General features: G+C 39.0%; 1 protein-coding gene across 2 annotated transcripts in view; it reads left to right on the top strand.

Annotated features, from left to right (window-relative positions):
* The window catches only part of ZNF407 (zinc finger protein 407), a 376463-nt gene that overhangs the window by 137836 nt on the left and 218381 nt on the right, over positions 1-20246 (top strand). For both annotated transcript variants that reach the window (XM_065932291.1, XM_065932292.1), the window contains exon 4: positions 7228-7302. In XM_065932291.1, the coding sequence (XP_065788363.1) occupies positions 7228-7302 (75 nt within the window). The remainder of the gene's footprint in view (positions 1-7227; positions 7303-20246) is intronic.

The raw sequence follows: 20246 nt of genomic DNA, 5'->3' as shown, positions 1-20246 counted from the left end.
AGAAAGGAAGCATAAAATGTTTATGAGCTGAGCTGTCGTATGAATGTACTTTTAGGAAGGTTGTGTGATGGTGGTATATGGGGTGAATTGTAATGTAGAACACCTTGAAACTATAGCATGTCAATAAAATGGTTTGGTCTAGGGTAACTCTGGTTGAGAGAGAGAAACATAGTCTTGAGAGGGAACAGTTGTGGAGAAGCAATTGATGACTTACACACATGAGCATGTGATTATTAAATTAGAAAGCTGGCAGAGTTGTAGAATTAGGGAAGTCTGGAGCAGCCTTTTAGTGAGGGAAGATCATGACTGAGTGTTGGACATGTTTAAAGATTTATTGGCAATTCAGACAAGAAAGAATACCCCTGGGAAAGGTCCTGGGTGGAGATACATATTTGAGAGTCGTTCACTTAGGGTTATGCATCGAAGCCCAGGAATTGATTATACCTTTGAAATAAGATGGTGCGTGAGTAGAAGCATCACCCGAAGAGGAGGAACCAGCGTCGACAGTAATGAGAAGCAGGAAGTGTTTGAAAGTGGTTGAGAAGAAAAAGCTCCAGAAGCAAATTACTAGGGTTTGAGACAGCAATGGAAAGTTTTGCTTCTATAGATAAAATGCAGTTTGTTTACAAAAATGTATTTATACGTCATTTGAAAATACATTAGAAGGTATTTTAGAATAAGGTAAAGATATGACTGATTGTTACAATGAATGCTCATGTACCAAGTGTGGCCTTACGTTTGAGATCCTCAGTTTTCTTTTCTGCCCACCATCTAGTCTTTGTGCTTATTGAGAGGACTTGGACTCAGTGATACCCCAAAACCATCCTCATAGTTAGCATTTAGGTCTCGCTTTCTCAATACCATTCCTTGCAGCAAGAAGCCAAGGCTGATCCAGGTCTCCAGCAGGGAAAGGGTGTGGTGAGCCTGGAACATCTGCTAGAAAAATAAGAAAGAGCCTGAATGCTGAGATGAGTGGTGTCAGAAGGACGTAGAAGCCAGCTTCTGGGGGCTTCCATTGACCAATTTTGGGGTGGTATGACAGCTACAGAGCATAGTAATGATAACCGATTATAAAGCATGGCATAATAGTGAAAATCCAACATTCCATTTAAAGTACTCTTCAAAGAAAGCCAGAGCGAACAGGCAAGACAGAGTCAAGGGCAAAATCCTGAAGTTCTTTATGGAAGAATGCCAGCTGATAAGTGTGGAAGGAACGGTAGAAGGAGAACAGTGCTGTTCTGCCGTGCACCTTATAGTCCTGAGAAGGGTGAGCCTCGGCGATGAACGCTTTGGGAGCTGGTTGTTGGGAAGCAGGTGGTTCCCGCCGTCAGCTCCTAGAGACCCCCTGCATTCCTCAGCTCACGGTCGAGTCCTCTGTCGTCCCAGTCAGCAGCGTGGCGTCTCTGTGATCCTGCCCTCGTGGTCGTGTCTCTTTCTTAGCTTCTTTCTTCTCCCTACTTCTGTTGTGTCTAAGGACACAGGTTACATTGAGTCCACCCAGAGAACACAGGACCATTTTCCTATTTTAAAGCCAGCTGTTCAGCAGCCTTAATTCCTTTTGTGTACCATGTAACCTAAGAGGTTTCACAAGATTAGGATGTGGACATCTTTCAGAAGCCATTGTTTTGATGCTGTGAAGTCACTGGGAGAAATGCATGCTTATTTTAGTATTAAAAATCTCTAATTCATCTGTCATGTATACCTATACCATTAAAAATGAAAATTAATGTGTAAAACTGTAGTATAAGAATAGTTATTCATTTAAATAGAATGGTAATACCTCATTAATCACAAAAAAGATATATCAAGCAAAATGGCAAAAATTTCTATACATTTTTTTATTTAAATAAAAAATTTTTAACTTACTTTTTAATTGAAGGATAATTGCTCTACAGAATTTTGCTGTTTTCTGTTAAACCTCAACATGAATCAGCCACAGGTATGCATACATCCCCTCCCTCTTGAACCTCCCTCCCATCTCCCTGCCCATCCCACCCTCTAGGTTGATACAGAGCTCCTGTTTGAGTTTCCTGAGCCACACAGCAAATTCCTGTTGGCTGTCAGTTTTACATGTGGTAATGTAAGTTTCCATGCTGCTCTCTCATACATCTCACCCTCTGCTCCCCTCTCCCCATGTCCAAAAGTCTGTTCTCTATGTCTGTTTCTCCATTGCTGCCCTGCAAATAAATTCTTTGGTACCATCTTTCTAGATTCTAGTTAGTATATGATACTTATCTTTCTCTTTCTGACTTATTTCACTCTGTATAATAGGTTGTAGGTTCATCCACCTCACTAGAACTGACTCAAATGTGATCCTTTTTATGGCTGAGTAATATTCCATTGTGTATATGATCCACAACTTCTTTATCCATTCATCTGTTGATGGACATCTAGGTTGCTTCCATGTTCTAGCTATTGTAAATAGTGCTGCAGTGAAGAGTGGGATCAGTTCGGTTCAGTTGCTCAGTCGTGTCCAACTCTTTGCGAGCCCATGGACTGCAGCACACCAGGCCTCCTTGTCCCTCACCAACTCCTGGAGTTTACTCAGACTCGTGTCCATTGAGTCGGTGATGCCATCCAACCATCTCATCCTCTGTCGTCCCCTTCTCCACCCGCCTTCAACCTTTCCCAGCATCAGGGTCTTTTCAGATGAGTCAGTTCTTCGCATCACGTGGCCAAAGTATCGGAGTTTCAGCTTCAGCATCAGTCCTTCCAATGAATATTCAGGACTGATTTCCTTTAGGATGGACTGGTTGGATATCCTTGCAGTCCAAGGGACTCTCAAGTGGGATACATGTATCTTTTTCAATTTGGTTTCCTCAGGGTATGTGCCTAGGAGTGGGATTGCTGGGTCGTATGGTGGTTTTATTCCTAGATTTTAAGGAATCTCCATATTGTCTTCCATACAAGTGACATTTGCTCCAAAAGTCAGATCACATTATTGATAATATATTTTTGCATATCTTAAACTTACATGGTCATGGGGGAATGATCATGATCATTCTTCAGAGAATCATCACTTACTTAAGGTTTTATTTATACTTTCTTTTTCAGCCATAAGGAGTTTATTATATGAATTGGCTGCTGCTTATAAATATGTATAAAGTGATGAAAATTAAGTTGACTGGCTTGTATTGATTTTGTACTCAAAGGAAACTAGATTCCTTTGGTTGACCAGTACTGCTGATTTTAAAGCAGAGAGAAATCTTTCAAATTCCAAGTGGGGGTGATGAGAATTCTTAGTGTACCTTCATCCTTATTTTAAAATACATGTCTTGTTTCTCCTTGCTTAATTCTGATGTTTTCTTTCTGTTTCTGAGACCTGGCTCTGGGATGCTCCTCTTTATGTGTGTGTGTGTGTCCTGTTCTCTCCAGTCATGGTTTTGTATTGTATTTGCTTTATAAGTCAGATCATCTTTCATGACTTACGAGTGAAGAGATTCTGCAGTGAGAAAATCTGAGCGACTAAACAAAGAGGTTTTTAATGTATCTCCATACAGTGTAAAAAAAAAAGATTTTAAGATTTGAAGTTCAAATGGGAAATTTTTGTACTAAAATGTAGAAATCTGTAGCTAGTATGAGAATGCTACTTTTGTACTTTTGACACCAAAAACAATTTCAAATGATGCTACCTCAGGTCATTAGAGATACCTGAAAATCAATCATACTTTAAACAGAACTACTTTTTATTATTTCAAAGTGTTCCTCTAGATTGTCAAGGCACTGCCCAGATGGAGAGCCACAGAGTGTATATATCTAGCATGACTCTTGCCCTTGAACTTCAGACCAGTAGAGTCAGCCTCCTGTTGGACATCTGTCCGGATGTCCGTGGACTTCCTCGCTGAATAAGTCCCGAGCTGATTTTCTCCTTCCAACCAGCTCAGATTCCCCAGGCCCAAATCTCTGATGTTGTCTTTGACTCCTTTCTTGTAGACTCCACGTCCAGCCCCCATGGAGATTTGGTTGACTCTGGTTGTGAATGTGTGTCTGGGATTTGACCAGATCTCCTCTTTCGGGCTGGTCCTTGGTGCAGATCACCATCGTCTTTGCCTGGGTTTTACTGCAGGAGCCAGTTAGTTCATCCCTCTCTTTCTGCCCGCCCTCCGCCCCATCCCCAGTCTATTCCAAGCAGAGCAGCTGGAGGCCTCTACTGAAATGAGTGTCCTCCGTGGCCCTCCTCTGTCCAGACACTTTCCTTCTCCCCCTAGTGCCAGCCCTGGCTGTGTGGCTCGGTGCCCTCACCAGTCCCCTCTGCGTTCCGTCCCTCAGGCTCACGTCCCAGGTTTCTCTGGCCACCGTGTCCTCCGCAGCCTCTGTTTCCTGCTTGGGGGGAACACCCAGCTCCCCGATGTTCACTCACACTCCCGAATCTCTCAAAGGTAAAGTGCTGATCCCCTGCTGAGGTTTCAGCCCTTCCTTCTCTATTTTGTTTTTTAATCCCACCCCTTTCACTCTTTAAGATGCTCTGTGTCATAGGTGTTGTTCTTGTCCTCTTTCCCTCACTGGGTTTTACAGTTTCCAAGGCAGGGACTGGTCTTTGTTTGATCACCTACTCACCCCGGTTGCCTAGAGTGTGCCTGCCTGGAGCTGATCTGGTTTAGTATACACATGAGTGTGTGCATGTGTGATGAGCAGGATTGATGTGGGAGCCAGGCAGGCTGAGTGCTGCTTCATTCTGATGAGAAGCCACAGGTTTTAGAAGGAAAGCTCTGTGAAGACATGGCTTTAACTGTCTGATTTTGCCTCCTATATGGAGAACCTGCCAATTGCTGGTACCTAGGAGGGAGAATGAGTGGAAACAGGATGAAAAGTGTAAAGTCATGTGGGTTCATTGGGAGCAAGGTGTTTCAGTTGTATGGTTTTTCTGATTCAGGATTATTTTTGTTTTATGTCTGGTGGTGGTGATTTTGTTCAGTCGCTAAGTTGTGTTCGACTCTGCAACCCCATGGACATCAGCACACCAGGCCTCCCTGTCCCTCACTATCTCCCGAGTTTGCCCAAGTTCATGTCCATTCAGTTGGTAATGCCATCCAACCATCTCAACCGTCTCACTCTATACCATTTCTGGTGGTATCTAGATTATGAAATTTCCAGGACAATTATTATGTTACAGTATTAATACTCTTATGGTGGCAGTGATGTATAGGCTCCAGTCAGTGCTCTCAAATTACTGGCAATATTATCATCCATGGAGGTAGGTAAGTTCAGTTGGTCCTGTTTGACTTAAACTGTTTTATTGAGGAAGACATTGAGACTTTTACACTAATAGTACTTTGGACCAAATTAAAAGGATTTGCTTAATGTCAGGTTGTGGATGAATGAGTATTTTGCATTTGACTACAGTTGAGCTGTGTTTTCGTATAGTAAATTCTTCCCCATAGTAATAAAAACTTATTAGGATATTTACTATTATAGACATTCAGCAGATAATGTCAGAATTTTATAAGAGGAAGCTTTCGTTCTCTGTGTAGTTTAGTTTATTCCCCTGTGCAGTGTAATATTTTTGTTTACTTCTTAAACCTGAAGCATTTTAATTAATAAAATCTTTTTCTTTTTAAAACTGCACTGTGGTTTCTAAGCTCAGATCTCTTAAATTATACTTGGCCATATAAATAAGCTGTGCATTGCAACTCTGGGTTCTTAACCTTTGCCCTTTGCTATTAGCTTTATGTTTTTTTAATTATAGGAAAATAGAGGACAGTAGGGAAGTCATGACTTAAATGGACTGTTGTTATTACGGTATTCTTTTTTAAAGAAATGAAAAATATTATTTATTTTGTTCAAATCAAGTGAAACAAATATAGAATGTCTTGTTACTGTTATTTTACTAAGCATTTAATATCACCACAATTAGATTCTTTATATATAATAATGATTTTTCCATTTTATGGACTCATGGTGTGATAGGTTATTTATAGTTGTAAAGCATGTGTTGTTCATAGTTATTAATGTATAGAAAAGAACAAATATTATTTTCAGTGTATACAAATGTGTTACTTGAATAATAAACTCACATTCATTAAAAAAATACAAACATTATTTTAGCCTCAAAACTGAGGTTCCCTATATTTTATGAAAATAACCAGAAGAGACCAGACATGAAAAGGAGCATTCACATTTTTAAAAACTGTTTCAATCTTGGCTTTTGACACCCATCTCTTCCATAAGGCCGTAATACTTTATTTGGTCTTGTGTTGCCCGTTTGTGCAAACACGTCCAGATGAATTCAGTGTTTAATGTTAAGAATCTTATAACATGCCAATTTGATTTGTAGCCCTTCATATCATAGAATGCTAATTAAAATCATATTTTTGCATATGTCATGCCTTTCATGTACATATGCAAATAGATTCTGTTGCCTTTCAGCTATTAGTAATTAACTTTATGAAGGACAGCTGTAATACATAATTAACAAAAATGTTTGCAAGCCCTTTTACATTGAAAGTTACAACAGTAAATTTTTATTTTTTCGCTTATCGAGAGAGCTCTTTTAGTCTGATGGTTTGGAATGAGATCTAGGTTGTTTTAAACAATCACACGACATAATTAAATTGTGTTGTACTATATTCAGTAGAAGAATGGTGCTGTATGCAGTGACTGCTGATTCCTGTCCATTTCATATTTATGTCAACAAAATTGAATTAAGTGATCTGATTTGTGTGTAAAATAAGATAGCATGTCGGGTAATACTTTTTGTTTGTTTTAGTTATTGATATCTTCTGGGCACTTAAGTACATTTTTTTTGCATGTGTTGCAGACATGGTAAACATCTATATCATTTTAAAGAACCTCTCTTCAAATCATTACCATCTTCTTAAGGAAGCTTCTTGAAGGCTATTCATTTTCTCTTTTATAGTCCCTTAAATATTTAATAAAGTGACATTTTCTCAAACTCATTTCATGATTGAAGTGTGGGATCAACTAGGGGGCAGGGTGTGTGATACTGAGGTGTTGGTTTATCTTTCTTACTGACAGTGAAGACAGTGACTGAAAAGCTAAAATCATTGGTTTGGTCCTTGTTCTTATACACAGTGAGAAAATGACCCAGTGAATTGAAATGCAGTTATTTCTTTTGGTTTTCTGGTATTGCAATATATCTGTCTGTACGCAACTTTCTTCTTAGAATGCAGTGCCATTGTAATGTGCATTTTTGTATTACAACTATATATATTTCTAGTAGATACTTATGTTTTAGTTCTATAATAACTTTTTGTCTTTTTTTTTTAGGGTTGCATTTGTTATGAAGAAACACTTAAATACTCATCTATTAGGCAAACATGGAGTTGGCACACCAAAAGAAAGGTAATTTTCACCCATTTAAAATAATTTGATTATGCTAAGTATATTTTCATTTTAGATTTTGTTTAGTGAGGTGACTCCTAGAGTTTTATCCAATCAGTTCATCATGTTTTACATGAGTGGTACTCTTGTGTTGAATATCATATATTATGCCATTCTCCGATAAAAACTTCATGTAGCATTTTAATTTTAGAAAATTTGATCTAAACATATTGGAAAAAATTTGAAGGATTTGATTTTTTTTTTTTTAATCAATTTGTGGAATGACCTTGAAACAGAAGAGTTAAATTAAAGGGAGTCAACCTCTGTGAATGCTTTAGAATGAACTAAAATAAATATGTAAAACCAAACTCTTTTCCTTTGAACTTTGTGTATTTTTGTTTTGAGGTTTTAAAATGACATTTTTGAATTCTAACTGTAGAATTAAATATTGCTGATTTGAAAAAGAAATACATCTTGTGTCATCCTCCAAATAATACTACGGTTGCCATGTCATGAAAAATAACACTACAATTACGATGTCATCAACTGCCAGGTTTCCTTTCTTCTTGCTGCTGTATCATAATTAGCTGCATCACATAGACTTAATTATATTAGGTGAGCTGAAATATAGCAGTGTCAGCTCCCAGGTGAGCCTGGCTACTTCTGGAACTTTAAATCTTTAAACAGTGCAGCTCCTTCAACACTAGTGTGAGCACCCTCACCTGTAAAGACCTGGTAGGTTTCCCACTTTCCCCAGATCCTCAAAGACAGTATGTGAAATTCTGCAGACCCTCTTGTAAACTTTTGTTTTCAATACGGTTGTAAAATGCCAGTCATGATACAGTTTGTTCTGTCACACTGTAGCCTATGTCTTCTTCTGCCATATTTGTAAATATTTAATAAATTAAGAAAAATTGAAATACTCATCAATATTTTCTATATTCACAAGAAATTTAACTGGACTTTTCTATTGGTAGCATATTGTTTTCTTAAGCATTTTGGTTTGGATATGTCTACTATGTCAGAATATTGGAATGTTATGTATGCCTACTTTCTGCCTTTTGGTTTCTCATACTTTTCTTTGTCACATTATATTTAATTTGAGACAAAATTTATGTGTTGGAGAGATCCTGGATGCCTTATTCTTGAAATCTGAAAAATTTTGTATTATTTAAATTGTAATTTTGGACTTGTCAAAGTTATGTTTTACAAGCACTTAGGAAACAAAGCATCTGTAGTTATTGTGTTCTTGTTGCTTTCACTTGCATTATCTCGTTAATCACAATACCCTTTTGCGGTGGTTTAGTTGCTCAGTCATGTCCGATTCTTTGTGACCCCTTGGACTGTATCCCGCTAGGCTCTTCTGTCTGTGGGATTTTCCAGGCAAGAATACTGGAGTGGGTTGCCATTTCCTTCTCCAGGGGAACTTCCTGACCCAAGGCTCGAACTGGGGTCTCCTGCAATGCAGGTAGATTCTTTACTGACTGAACCACCATGGAAGCCTACATTACTATATTAGTGATGCATTATTTTTCTAATATTACAGAACTAAAGACAGATTGAGGAATATACAGTATTTCATAAATAGTTAAGTGTAAGAGTTGTTATTTTTCTGATTCCAATTCTAGTGCTCTTCCTCATGGTGATTATTATATTTCACATTGAAAATCTTTATATACAGGTACTTAGGGTGTTTTATTCACAAAACAAATTTGAATGAAAACATTCAATCTAGATTGCATGATAAAAATGAAATATTTCCCTGCTGTATAACTAGTATATATTTTGAACTCAAATGTATCATTTTGGTTTTTATTTAGGAATTTAAAAAAATTTGAGTATATTTGTTCATATTGTTTCATATTAATGAAAAATTCATCACCTTGTACGTATATTTATCCTACAGGCACCTTAAGAATAGTAGATGCCTTCTATATGTGATCCTGGGCATTTGAAAGTTCCAGCTGGACTCTGGTTTTTTCATTTACCTTTTCCTGTGCATTCCAGAATAGCTCTCTGTTACTTGCTTTCATTTCAGTCCCTGATACAAAAAGAAAGGCTAAATAGAGGCAAGAGAAGGACTGCATGTCTTTCTCCCCTCTGAGGTATGATAAGCTTTTTCTCTAACATTTACGTGATTTTTGTCCTAAAATCAGGAGATGAATCTCAAATGGGAAGTCGTTCCTCATCTTCTGTATCATTCCCTCCTAAGTAGTCTGATTGCAGAGTGCCTCTGAGCTCAACATTAGATTGAGTTGTTTTTCCTACTAAAATTCTTGTATTTGAGCAGGCCTCTTGTTTATAGTATCTGGTTATTGATAGGACAGTCCCTCTTCTTCCATGGAGAGGCTGAGTTGGAATGCCAGGGCCTCAGCCACAGCATAATTTCCCAATAGATGTCCATAGCTGGAGAAGACTAAGATGTAAGGAGCAGAATCTAGCCTGATGAATACCAAAGGCCCCTTCCTTCCAGTGCACCTTCCTTACCTCCTTGGAGAGGGAATTGCTGCCTTTTAATAGTCTTAGGAAACAAAGAAACTCCTTATCAGCATGTTCAACTGTCTCTTTGGGCAGAACTGTTCTCTCAATTCAGTTAAACATTTTTTCTTACCTATTTAAAACATTAATGCCTTGCTATAGTTTTGCAAGCTTGCTATATTTTAATTTCTCTAGGACAATGTAATCAGTTTATTCTTTTTATGTTTTGAATTTGATTCTCTCCTCTCATGTGTTGCATATTATGGCAAATAGTAATAGAAGTTAGCTAAATAGGCTGTGACAATTAAATTAATAATGCATTTTGTTTGCAAGTATTTAGGCCTTGTGCTTTGACTGATATATGCAAAAATGATAATTTATTACAAATAAATTCATATTCTTGCACTATAATTTGACGAACTAATAAATTTTGTCAGCGTGACTGTCATTAGCCACAGAAAAATAAATAATTTCAAATATATATTTTTTGACTCCAGGAAACACCTGAGGTAATTGCTTGCATAAGAGCAACTTTTGTATTCCGAAATTTGCATGAACTTATTTTAAGGTAGTATATTGCTGTATTTTAGAAGTCCTGTACACTTAAATATAAACAGCTATATACAGCCACATTCAGTTCACATTCCAAAATAATAAGCTGATTAATTTAAGAGTTCATTCTAAAGTATTCCCTATTTTAAATAAGTAATTCTCTTTATAATATAGTAAGCTGGAGTAGCTTTATGACTCTGAATTTGCTAATAGTAATCTAGAAAACGAGCTTATCCACAATTATCACAATTGAAACAGCCATAATAAGTATGTCTTATGTGAAAGCCAGGTGCACATTACAATAGAAAGAGATAGCATTTGTAGTTCAGCACTTGGAAATCAGCTGGGCTTTGAATGACTGTGGAGATAGGAGGAGAGGAAACAATTCACTCAGAATTTCTGAGCTGACAAGTGGCTTTTGTGGTGTTTGGGACAACGTCAGAAAATGTCTGCACTGGTAGTGTCTCAGGAAGACTCACGTGCTCCCAAAACCAGCTTTTCCAGTAAAGGATTTTAAACTGGACATGGACATCAGAGACTCTAGGAGCTAAATAATGTTCTTATTTTTTCAAGTTACTAATGAATATTTAGATTGAAACCTTAATATTTTTTCAATGAAGCAGTTTCTGGAGGAGGCTATGCATATTCTAAGTCTCAGATTGTGCCTAATTTTCAGCCCAGCTGTGGGGTATGTTCAGGCCCCCAGGACGGGCCCAGGGCTCACCAGTGTTTTTGTTCAGGTGAATGGGTTTCCCTCCTTCAGATGGCTGAGCCATAAAATTTTTCCCGAGTTCTCCCCATCAGACATTTGGAACTTGTGGTTAGGCATCTTTTAACAGTATCTTTGAGCTTATTGATGATAAAATCTTTTCCCCACACTTTTATATGAACCAGATATTATCTAGTTTGAGTGTGGGATAGACATACTGGCAGCCCTGATACTGGCTCTGATTTGCTATGAACCATTGCTACAGGGTTCTTTGGAGTCTGTCTTGTCTCCTTTATGGAGAACTTTCGTATTTATATGTTAAAATTGTGTAGAAGCATCATCATTGTTTTGTGTCTTTCAGTTTAGAGGGGCTCACCCTTTTTCTTGAAGCATGAAAATATCATCCAAAACCCAAGCATTCCTGGAAAAAGCGTATGTACATGTACACGCACAGTTTTTACTGAAATTTTGCCAGTGATAGATACTGTGGGTTGATTAGAAACTTAGGTTACTTTAAAAGGAGAGAATACTACCTTTTCTAAAAACTCTGAATTGCACGTATTTAGGTAGACTCAAATTTTTCCTATTGGGAAAGATTCTGTTCATAATGTGAGATGAATTCCTGTTGTTGTCTCGTTATTATCCATTTTAAAGTTTAAAATTTTGCCTTTTGGTGAAGTTGGTATTGGCTTGTGTTTTCTTTTCTTAAAGGAGCAGCCGTTTTCCTTACTGTTTGTTCCGTGTGAGTTTCTGTAAGGCACCTGTGTTTCCCGTCTTCCCCCTGGAGCAGGCAGTTTGTTCTCAGGGGCGCGCGCCATGTTCCGCCCCGCGCTGTGTCCTTCGGCTCGTCTGGGAGCCGCGTTCTTTTAGCGCTGGTGGGTCCCGTGTCTGTCGCTCAGGCCTGCTCCCCAGTCATTGCTGTCGATTGGTTTCCCCTCTCAGTGCTCCTCTTAATCAGTGGTTAGTGATTTTTTTTTTTTTCCTTTAATGAGGCCCAATTTTGGAAAAATTAAGTGTCTATGGGCTCCTCTCTGCTTTAAAAAAATATTTATACAAGAAATAACTCTGTTGAGCCAAAATGGAGGGGAAAAAACCTTTCAGTTCATTCTGTCTTGGATTGCTTGTTTTAACGAGTGGGAGGTTCTTCTATTTGAGTGACTTACTATTGCTTCTGCGTGAGCCGAGGACACCCTTTCTTCTGCCTTCTTCCATTTCTCCTTCTTGTCATCTGTAGACAGTGTCTAGTGTATAAATAATATCCTGTGATCATTTAATACCATTTTATTTAAGGAAGTTGGATGGAATAGACAGATAACCCTGCTAAATAATTACGTCCATGTGGGAAGATAGATAAAAGTCACATCATTTACTCAGGGTTGTTATTTTTAGAAAACTTTCTTCTATGTTTTACTGACTTAATCTGACCATTTATAAAGGTTCATAAGGAGATGAGTATATATTTTCCACCAGTTATCTTGTTAGTACTTGGGTAGTATTTCTAAATTAAATGGGCCATTTAGATATTCTGTGGTTGCCTTATGACAAATGTTTTCTTACTGAAATGGGTATATTCTAATTCCTACTTCATAAATTTTTGAGGTGAACATTAGCAAAAGTAAGCGTCACTGGTGAGACTATTGAGGTTTCAGCTTGTTTCCAACTTACTTTATGGGGGGGGTTGGGCCAAGTGGCAGATGTTCTCCTGACTCATCTGTGAGGGGAGAAAACCCCCTTCCTAACTTGTAACTCCCTTGCGCCCCTCAGTTTCCATGAAGCCCTGTGAGCCCTGCTCCTGCTTCAGCTGCTTAATCCAAAGCCGTGGAGTATCCCAATACTGTGTGTTTGTCTGATAGATTAGTTTGCTGTTCTGAATAAATATTCCTTCCACTCATTTCTCGGACTGGACTTTCAGTGTTGTCCTTCTGTCAGAACAGCCGCTTATCTCTCCCATTGTGTCTGCTTTCCTCCTCCAGTAACATTTTGACTGATCTTGTACTTAGTTTTTACGATAATGACAAATCTCAGAATGCTTTGAGAAGTCATGTCTTTATTGTAAAGATCTTGCTCAACATGCTGCTCCTGGACACAGATCGTATCTTCCTAGTGAGACGGTTGGGGGCAGTTTCTTTCTGGTCTCTCTTTCAGGAAAAGGTGTGCCTTTCTGAAACAACTTGTCATTTTGCTCTTAAGTACTAGCAAATCATGTGTATAATTGAGTTTTCCTCCTTATGTTTACTTCTAGAAAGCTCAGTGCCAAAATTGTAACTCATCTCCAGAAAGTAGGATGGACTTCATGGAATGCATTTTATTTACTACTGTTATTTCTAGTTTCATCTTTTTTTCCCTTATGGGAAATTCCCATTTTATGTGAGTGGTATATTTTAACAACTTCATATAAATCAAAACTCACATAATTCAAGGGAAGTTTTGCAACAGGGATATTTGTGAGGCAGGGTCAGTATTTGTCTGGAAGGACGTGGTCTCCAGCCCTGTGCTCTGGGGCATAGTGTCCAGTGGTGCATAGCCCTGTGATGAGACATTTTAGAAGTGTATAAAAGTGTATAAAAGGCATAAAAGTGAAGCAGCCCTCCCTTCTTTGGCGGGGGAGGACATGCCATGTCTGCTCAGCACACTCTAGGAGCAGGCATTCCTCACAATAACAGACAATCTTGAAGAGTAAAAAGCACCATTTATACCTTTTATAAAAGTGTATACCTTTTATACACTTTTATAGCAAGCAGGGTTCTTGCTCTCTGCTCTGTCAGAAGTGACCGCTGCTCATAGTATGTCACAGCTGTGCTGATAAAATCCCGTGTCTACTACTCTGAGGGAAATTCTCCTGTTAGTAGGGGAGAAAGCCTAGGTGTTAGAGTATATATGCTGCAGAAATATAGGACTGTTTTCTACTGTTTCTAAGATTCATTCTTTAGTTTAAGCTAACATTTGATTTCTCTCTGTGTTTTATTCTTGAGCATTGAAATAGACATGAGTATATTGTATGAGTCTTGTTCTTCAGAAGATACTGTAGGTTATGCAGTTATCCATAGTATATAAAAAGAAGGGCTGCACAGTGATACAAAAGAAGGGTTTAGAAGAGGGAACAGTTAATCCTGCCTCAGAGGTGGTCTGGGAGATGCTCATGAAGACATCTGGTTTATTTATTCATTGATTCTCCCAGTCAACACTGACTGCATCTACTCCGTCTACTGCTGTTGTGTTCCACAGTTGAGCTGGCCTGTCCTGTTTGCAGATCACACACCCTCTGGTCTCACGCCCCTCGATTTGGGGTTGACGGACTGAGGCTAAGGATGTAGGGATAATACACCTGTAAAGGGAAGGGGGAATTTTATCAGGTGGGAGGTGCTGGTGAAAACACAGCAGAAGTGCTATTCCTAAGAGTGTCTGGGCCGGCTGTTGCTTTAGGACAGGCTTTCATAAAGGGGCGCCTTCTAAGGGAGGCCCCCCCCAGTGAGGTGTGTGAGAGCTTGGCTGCTTCTGCTCTAGTGTGTCCTGGGGCTGGGGGAAGGGAGTGGGCAGAAAATGAACAGGTAAGATGCCACTTAGCACTGATTAGGAGGGGACCACAGGTGGGAGTATTCCTTCAGGGTGGTTGTGGAAGGGGCAGTGAGTTGGAATCCAGTGGGGAAGAACCAGGAACACCGCGCCAGCGTCGTGTCTCACTCCACACAAGGGGAAGCCAGCAAGCCGTTGCGTGGAGTTCAGACCTCAGGGAGGGTTCTCGGGTCACGTTGCAGAGCTGTTTCCTGGACCCTAGCCCGCTTTCCCTGCTCCGCCTACTCCCCTCCATGCCAGTCGCCTCTCCCTATTCATCCTTCGGAGCTTGCCTGCAAATAAGCCCTGTAGTCATTGGTTTTACAGGCAGACCTTGTTTCCTAGTGTTTTACAGATATTGCGTTTCTTACAAATTAAAGGGTTGTGGCAACCCTGTGGCAAGCAAGTCTATCAGCTCCATTTTCTCCAGTAACATTTGCTTACTTCTGGTTTCTTTGTCAACATCTGGTAATTCTCACAAGATTTTAAACTTTTATTATTACTTTATTTTATGTCGACCTTGGATCAGTGATCTCTGATGCTATTACTATGACATGAAGGCTTAGACCAATGGTTAGTTTTTAGCAGTCAGATATTTTCTAGGTATAGTGATATTACATACTTAACACAGTATAGTGTAGTGTAAGCATAACTTTTATATGCACTGGGGAACTGAAAAATTCATGTGACTCCCTTTCTTGCTTTGTCATGGTGGTCAAGAACGAAACCTGTGGTATTTCCGAGGAGGGCCTGCATTTTTTTTTTTTTTTTTTTAATTTTATTAGTTGGAGGCCAATTACTTCACAACATTTCAGTGGGTTTTGTCATACATTAACATGAATCAGCCATAGAGTTATACGTATACCCCATCCTGATCCCCCCTCCCACCCCCCCCCTCAGACACAGTCTGTTCCCAGCTCTGTAACCTACTTCTCCCTTCCTCTGTGCTTTTGTTCTTCCTGCCCTCATTACACTCCTGCCATGTTTATTTTCTCTTGATTGTCAGTCTAAGTCGTTATTTTATTTCAAGCTTCAGTATGAGGAACCTGTCTTCTATGGGTTTCTTCCTTGTTTATTCCATCTCTAAATTGCCTTTATCTTTTCATCATATTCCTATGGAACCTTGCTGAATAAAGAATATATACATACACAGTGACTCAGTGGTAAAGAGCTACTTTGTATGCCAGTGCAGGAGATGTGGGTTCAATTCTTGGATCAGGAAGATCCCCTGGAGAAGGAAATGGCAACCTACTCCAGTATTCTTGCCTGGGAAATTCCATGGACAGAGGAGTCTGGTGGGCTACAGTCCATGGGGTAGCAGAAGAGTTGGACAAGACTTACTGATTAAACAATAGCATACACACACACACACACACACACACACACATGTATATGTATATATATAATCATATATGTATATAATAATATATGTATAAACTCCATTTTCCAAAGCAGAAACCTGAAAAACTATAATGATATTGTGTATAATTATGTAATCTAGTACTAGTTCATTGAGTTACTACCCCAGAAATGTATGGTTTAGTAATGATAATCTTTATTAAATGAGGAATGCCTCCTTTTTCATTCCTATATACAAATAAGATAAAATTGAATTCTGTGGAGAAGGTGAGCTATACCTTTTCTAATATGAATGTTCTAATTGTTTGTTCATGTGTTAGTACATTGTTGTTTAATATGACAAGTTAATTTTTAAGGATTTTTGTGGGGCTACCATTTAATTTAGTAGTTCAGTCAGATCTTGGGTAAAAGAATACCTGCTCTTTTAACTCTCTTTGAAGTCAGTGAGTAAGTGATCCCCACTATGATCAATCAAATATGCTAAATGTTCAGAAGGTAGGTGTTTTCCCTTGGCAGGCATCTAGAATATTTTTGGCCATTCTCTTCTTTTATTTCACTTAAATTGCTTTTAGAACACTGGGGCTTATACATCTGGACTCTGACTAAAATATGCCCTAAGCTCTTATCTTTAATTCCCAGTCAGCACCAGAATGAAAGAGAACAAAGACCTATATGTTCACTGCAGCCTTCAATTATGCTTAATTACCAACTTTCATACAGTTTCATTATACAGTACTGACTTCTTGTGAGACTTTCTTTATATTCATGATGTCTTGGTAGTTGCTTATAAAAGTCCAAGTTTAAAATTTTTCTGAGGAATTTTCAGGAAACTTACAAGCTTTCTGAAGTAATTTTGGTAAAGTTGGATCAAAGCAATTTGGTGATCCGTTTTAACAGATGAAAAACAAGAAGTTTACATTTTGTTATGCCACAGAGCACTGATGGGAGAAATCGAGGGTTTACCCGGTATTCTCCAAGACTTCTCCCCTCAGCCCCGGGCCACTCGAGGATTCCACTGTGAGCTTCAGACCAAGGGCCTCCCCACCAGTCCTGTGCTGCTGTCTCTCTTGTCCTCAGGGGAAACAGGCAGCAACCACGTTCTTTATGAGGCTGGTCGGTCTTGTGATGATGCCAGCAGTCTGCAGAATGACTGCCTTCTGGTTCAACACGTCCTTCATTCCCTTCAGAACCATCATGATGCCCACTGATATGTTCTAAGACACAAGGTTGAATCATATGAAATCAACACTTAGGTTAAAAACCATCAAATACTGGCAATTTCGTATGAAGCAAACCTAATTCTATTTAGAACTGGCATGTGATGTTAATATCAAAATCTGCTTTTCAGGGAAGTAATAATTTCCACTGAGTTTTAATGTAATCCTGTTCTTGCTTTTTTTAGGGACAGTGAGTGATTCCCTAGACACAGCCTTATGTAGTATGTGGTAGTATAGTATGTGGTAGGATAGTATGTGGTAGTATAGTATCCTAATCAGGAAACTAAATAAAACTAGGAAACCCATCTCATCATACTTTGTTCACTGTTTCCACTCCATGTCCTCTGAAAGCCATATTGGCATGCCTTCTAGGCCTGGGCCAGCTGTTATTTTCAAAGCCCAGGTTTTGTCTCATTGTGAAATTCCTACCCTGGATCTCTATTCTGTGTAATCTCTTCTTACTCCTAAAAAGACTGATGTACAATTTAGCACCTTCTGTTTTGTTTTTATCTTTTTAAAAACAGTGGATTTGTACCCTGGGTCCACACGGATAATTTCTTGAGGGCTATGGTTCCCAACTGTCCTCCTCTATCTCAGGTTTTCAGAAGGTGATTGATCTTCAGTGAATATTGATAGATTTAAGATATTAAAATTCTCATTGAAATTTTCCTTTTTTAAGATGGACTTTTTCCTAACTGGTGTAACATGCGATTTATAGTCACATTTTAATAAAAGTATTGCAAAATAGTGTATGTAACTGTCTGTGGCCCTGATTGTTAATTGCGTTAACCTCAAATGCATTCTTCCTGTGTCACTGTGGATTTATTGTCTTCTCATTTGGGAGGCCCAGGACACATGTTCTCATTCCTCAGGGTTATGGTGACATGGACATGGATTTATAGTTATACGAGTACCAAAAAAAATCATACTATATATAAACACAGCATTTTTTTGAACATAATAAGTACTTATTTTTAGATAAATACTTACTAAAGAAATTTTTAGTTGCTGAGGTTTAAACCATATCTCTGTCTCCTTTTTCATGCTAATCTGGTGCAGAAAGGGATTATGGGAAATAGTCGATTCAGCAGAATATATATGAAGTTTTTTAACAATTATACCCAAATTTTCTTTGAAGCTAATTAAAACAATAATTTCCCCTTTCATTCTCACAATGCACTCTAATATTGAGAATTTTTTTTTTCTCATTTCACATTTATAATTAAATAATAATGGATATGCCATATGTTTTTGGCAACTAGGAAGTGGCAGTCTTACTGCTGGATATCTGGTCTTTAAAATTTTATGCTTTTCTTTTTCTAAAAAATATTGCTGATATGATAATCAGATTTTAAAGATTAAGAAAATTTCTAACAAAAGGATTAACCCAATGCTTATTATTTATTAGTACTCATAGTAGTAGCAATATATGAACATATTTTAAGTTTCAGTGAAGTTTTGGATTGTCTCTTTCTGTTAAACAGAAATCAAAAACTTTACATGGAACACTGCTGTGTAAAACCAGTAAAAACCAGATGCTCTGTCTGAGGCTGCCAGGGGGTCCAAAGCCTCCCTCAGTGGTGGGGCACCTTCTCTGTGTCTCAGAGAAGCCTTGGGCGCCTCATCACACTGAAGGGCATCTCTGCACACAGCCTCCTTTGCTGGAGCACTAAGCCGTTGACGCTCTCGCGTTTACGGCGTTGCTGCCCCTGAGTGACAGGACACTGGCGTGCCCCGGTGGCAAGTCCCAGCCCTGATTTTTTTATTTTTATTTATTTTTATTTTTTTTAAAGTTTATTTAGAAAGTATTATAGTGTAAACAAATTGTACCACTCCCAGCCCTGATTTTAGCTGGAATCCAGCCCACCTTCAGGTCTCTGCTTGGCTCACCACAGCTGTCTCGTGCCTCTGGAGAAGTGATGGAGACCAAACCAGGTTAATCCAACAGATCAACGTCTGCATCTGATGGAAATAAAAGAAAGAATGAAAAAAATGTCAGTGTAATCACTCTGAGCTAGAGATACACGGTTGGGCTGAATTAAAATCTGGAATGTAATGTTCTAGTTCTAATGTTCAGTGGAAAATTCACAGATGTTCATTCTCTTATTGAGTGAGTAAATTTAAACAATGGGGCCACAGATGGACCAGTGATGAGCAGAATTTATTTGGCCCAGTTTTGTGCCCTGAGGTCTGTGTAGTGAGACCCTGGTCTGCCACATTCAAATGACCAACATCATGCTTGATGGGCAACAGAGAGAGTTGGCTTTAGAACCCTCTCTTTGGTTCTCTAGCCAGTACCTGAAGCATCCATTCAGTGAAGGAGGAAAGCTTGATAAGAGTCTTGAAGGGATGGTTCTCTTGTTTGTAATGTTATGAATGGAAAACATCAACAAAATTGTCGATTCTTAGAAAATCACTAGTCTTTCAAAATTCATCTGCAATTACCGTGGGGAACTATTAATTCATGTGGTTATCAACTCACTTTTTATTATGAGAAAAGTTTGACTTGGAGATTTTAGTGGTACTTTTCCTTGCGTAAGTTCGGGCTGGCAGTGGAGGGGTGCTCTGCTGACCCTGCCTCGGACGAGTGCTTGCTCCTGAGTGAAGCTGTTCTTAGAGAAGGTTGGAACCAACAGCTGTTCCTCTGATGGAGCCACCATCACAAGAGGTGTGTCTCTGGAAGGACCACTCCTACCTGCTAGGAGGCGTGGTCAGCCCCCGACAGTGTCTGAGAAAGAAGTTGGGCTGAGCTCCATCCTAGGAAGTGGAGGCCTTTCATCGCAAGATGAAATCTGCTACTTTCAGTCAGAAATAGCTGCTGCTTAGATGCCCCTTTGTTTAAATGGCTGTGCTCTGCTTTTCGGTTCTTTTTTTCAGTGTCCACCACTGGTTTCGCCTGCCTTTTTGCTCCCTTATCCAGTGACTGAGGTCGTGGCAGAACGTGCTGGGACCTTGCAGAGTGCCTCCTCTCCCCGCCTGCAGAGGCCTTCGCGGTCTGCATCCTCATCTCATCCTGCCTGTGGAGACAGGCTGTGTCACACCACAGTGATGTTCTGAAATAGAATGTAGCGTTAGTTGAAAGAACTCATAGCTTTGTT

The sequence above is a fragment of the Muntiacus reevesi genome, chromosome 4, assembly GCF_963930625.1.
Source record: "Muntiacus reevesi chromosome 4, mMunRee1.1, whole genome shotgun sequence".
Taxonomy (NCBI): Eukaryota; Metazoa; Chordata; class Mammalia; order Artiodactyla; family Cervidae; genus Muntiacus; species Muntiacus reevesi.
The sequence above is the reverse complement of the archived record's forward strand: the minus strand, read 5'-3'. Positions and strand labels throughout refer to the sequence as shown.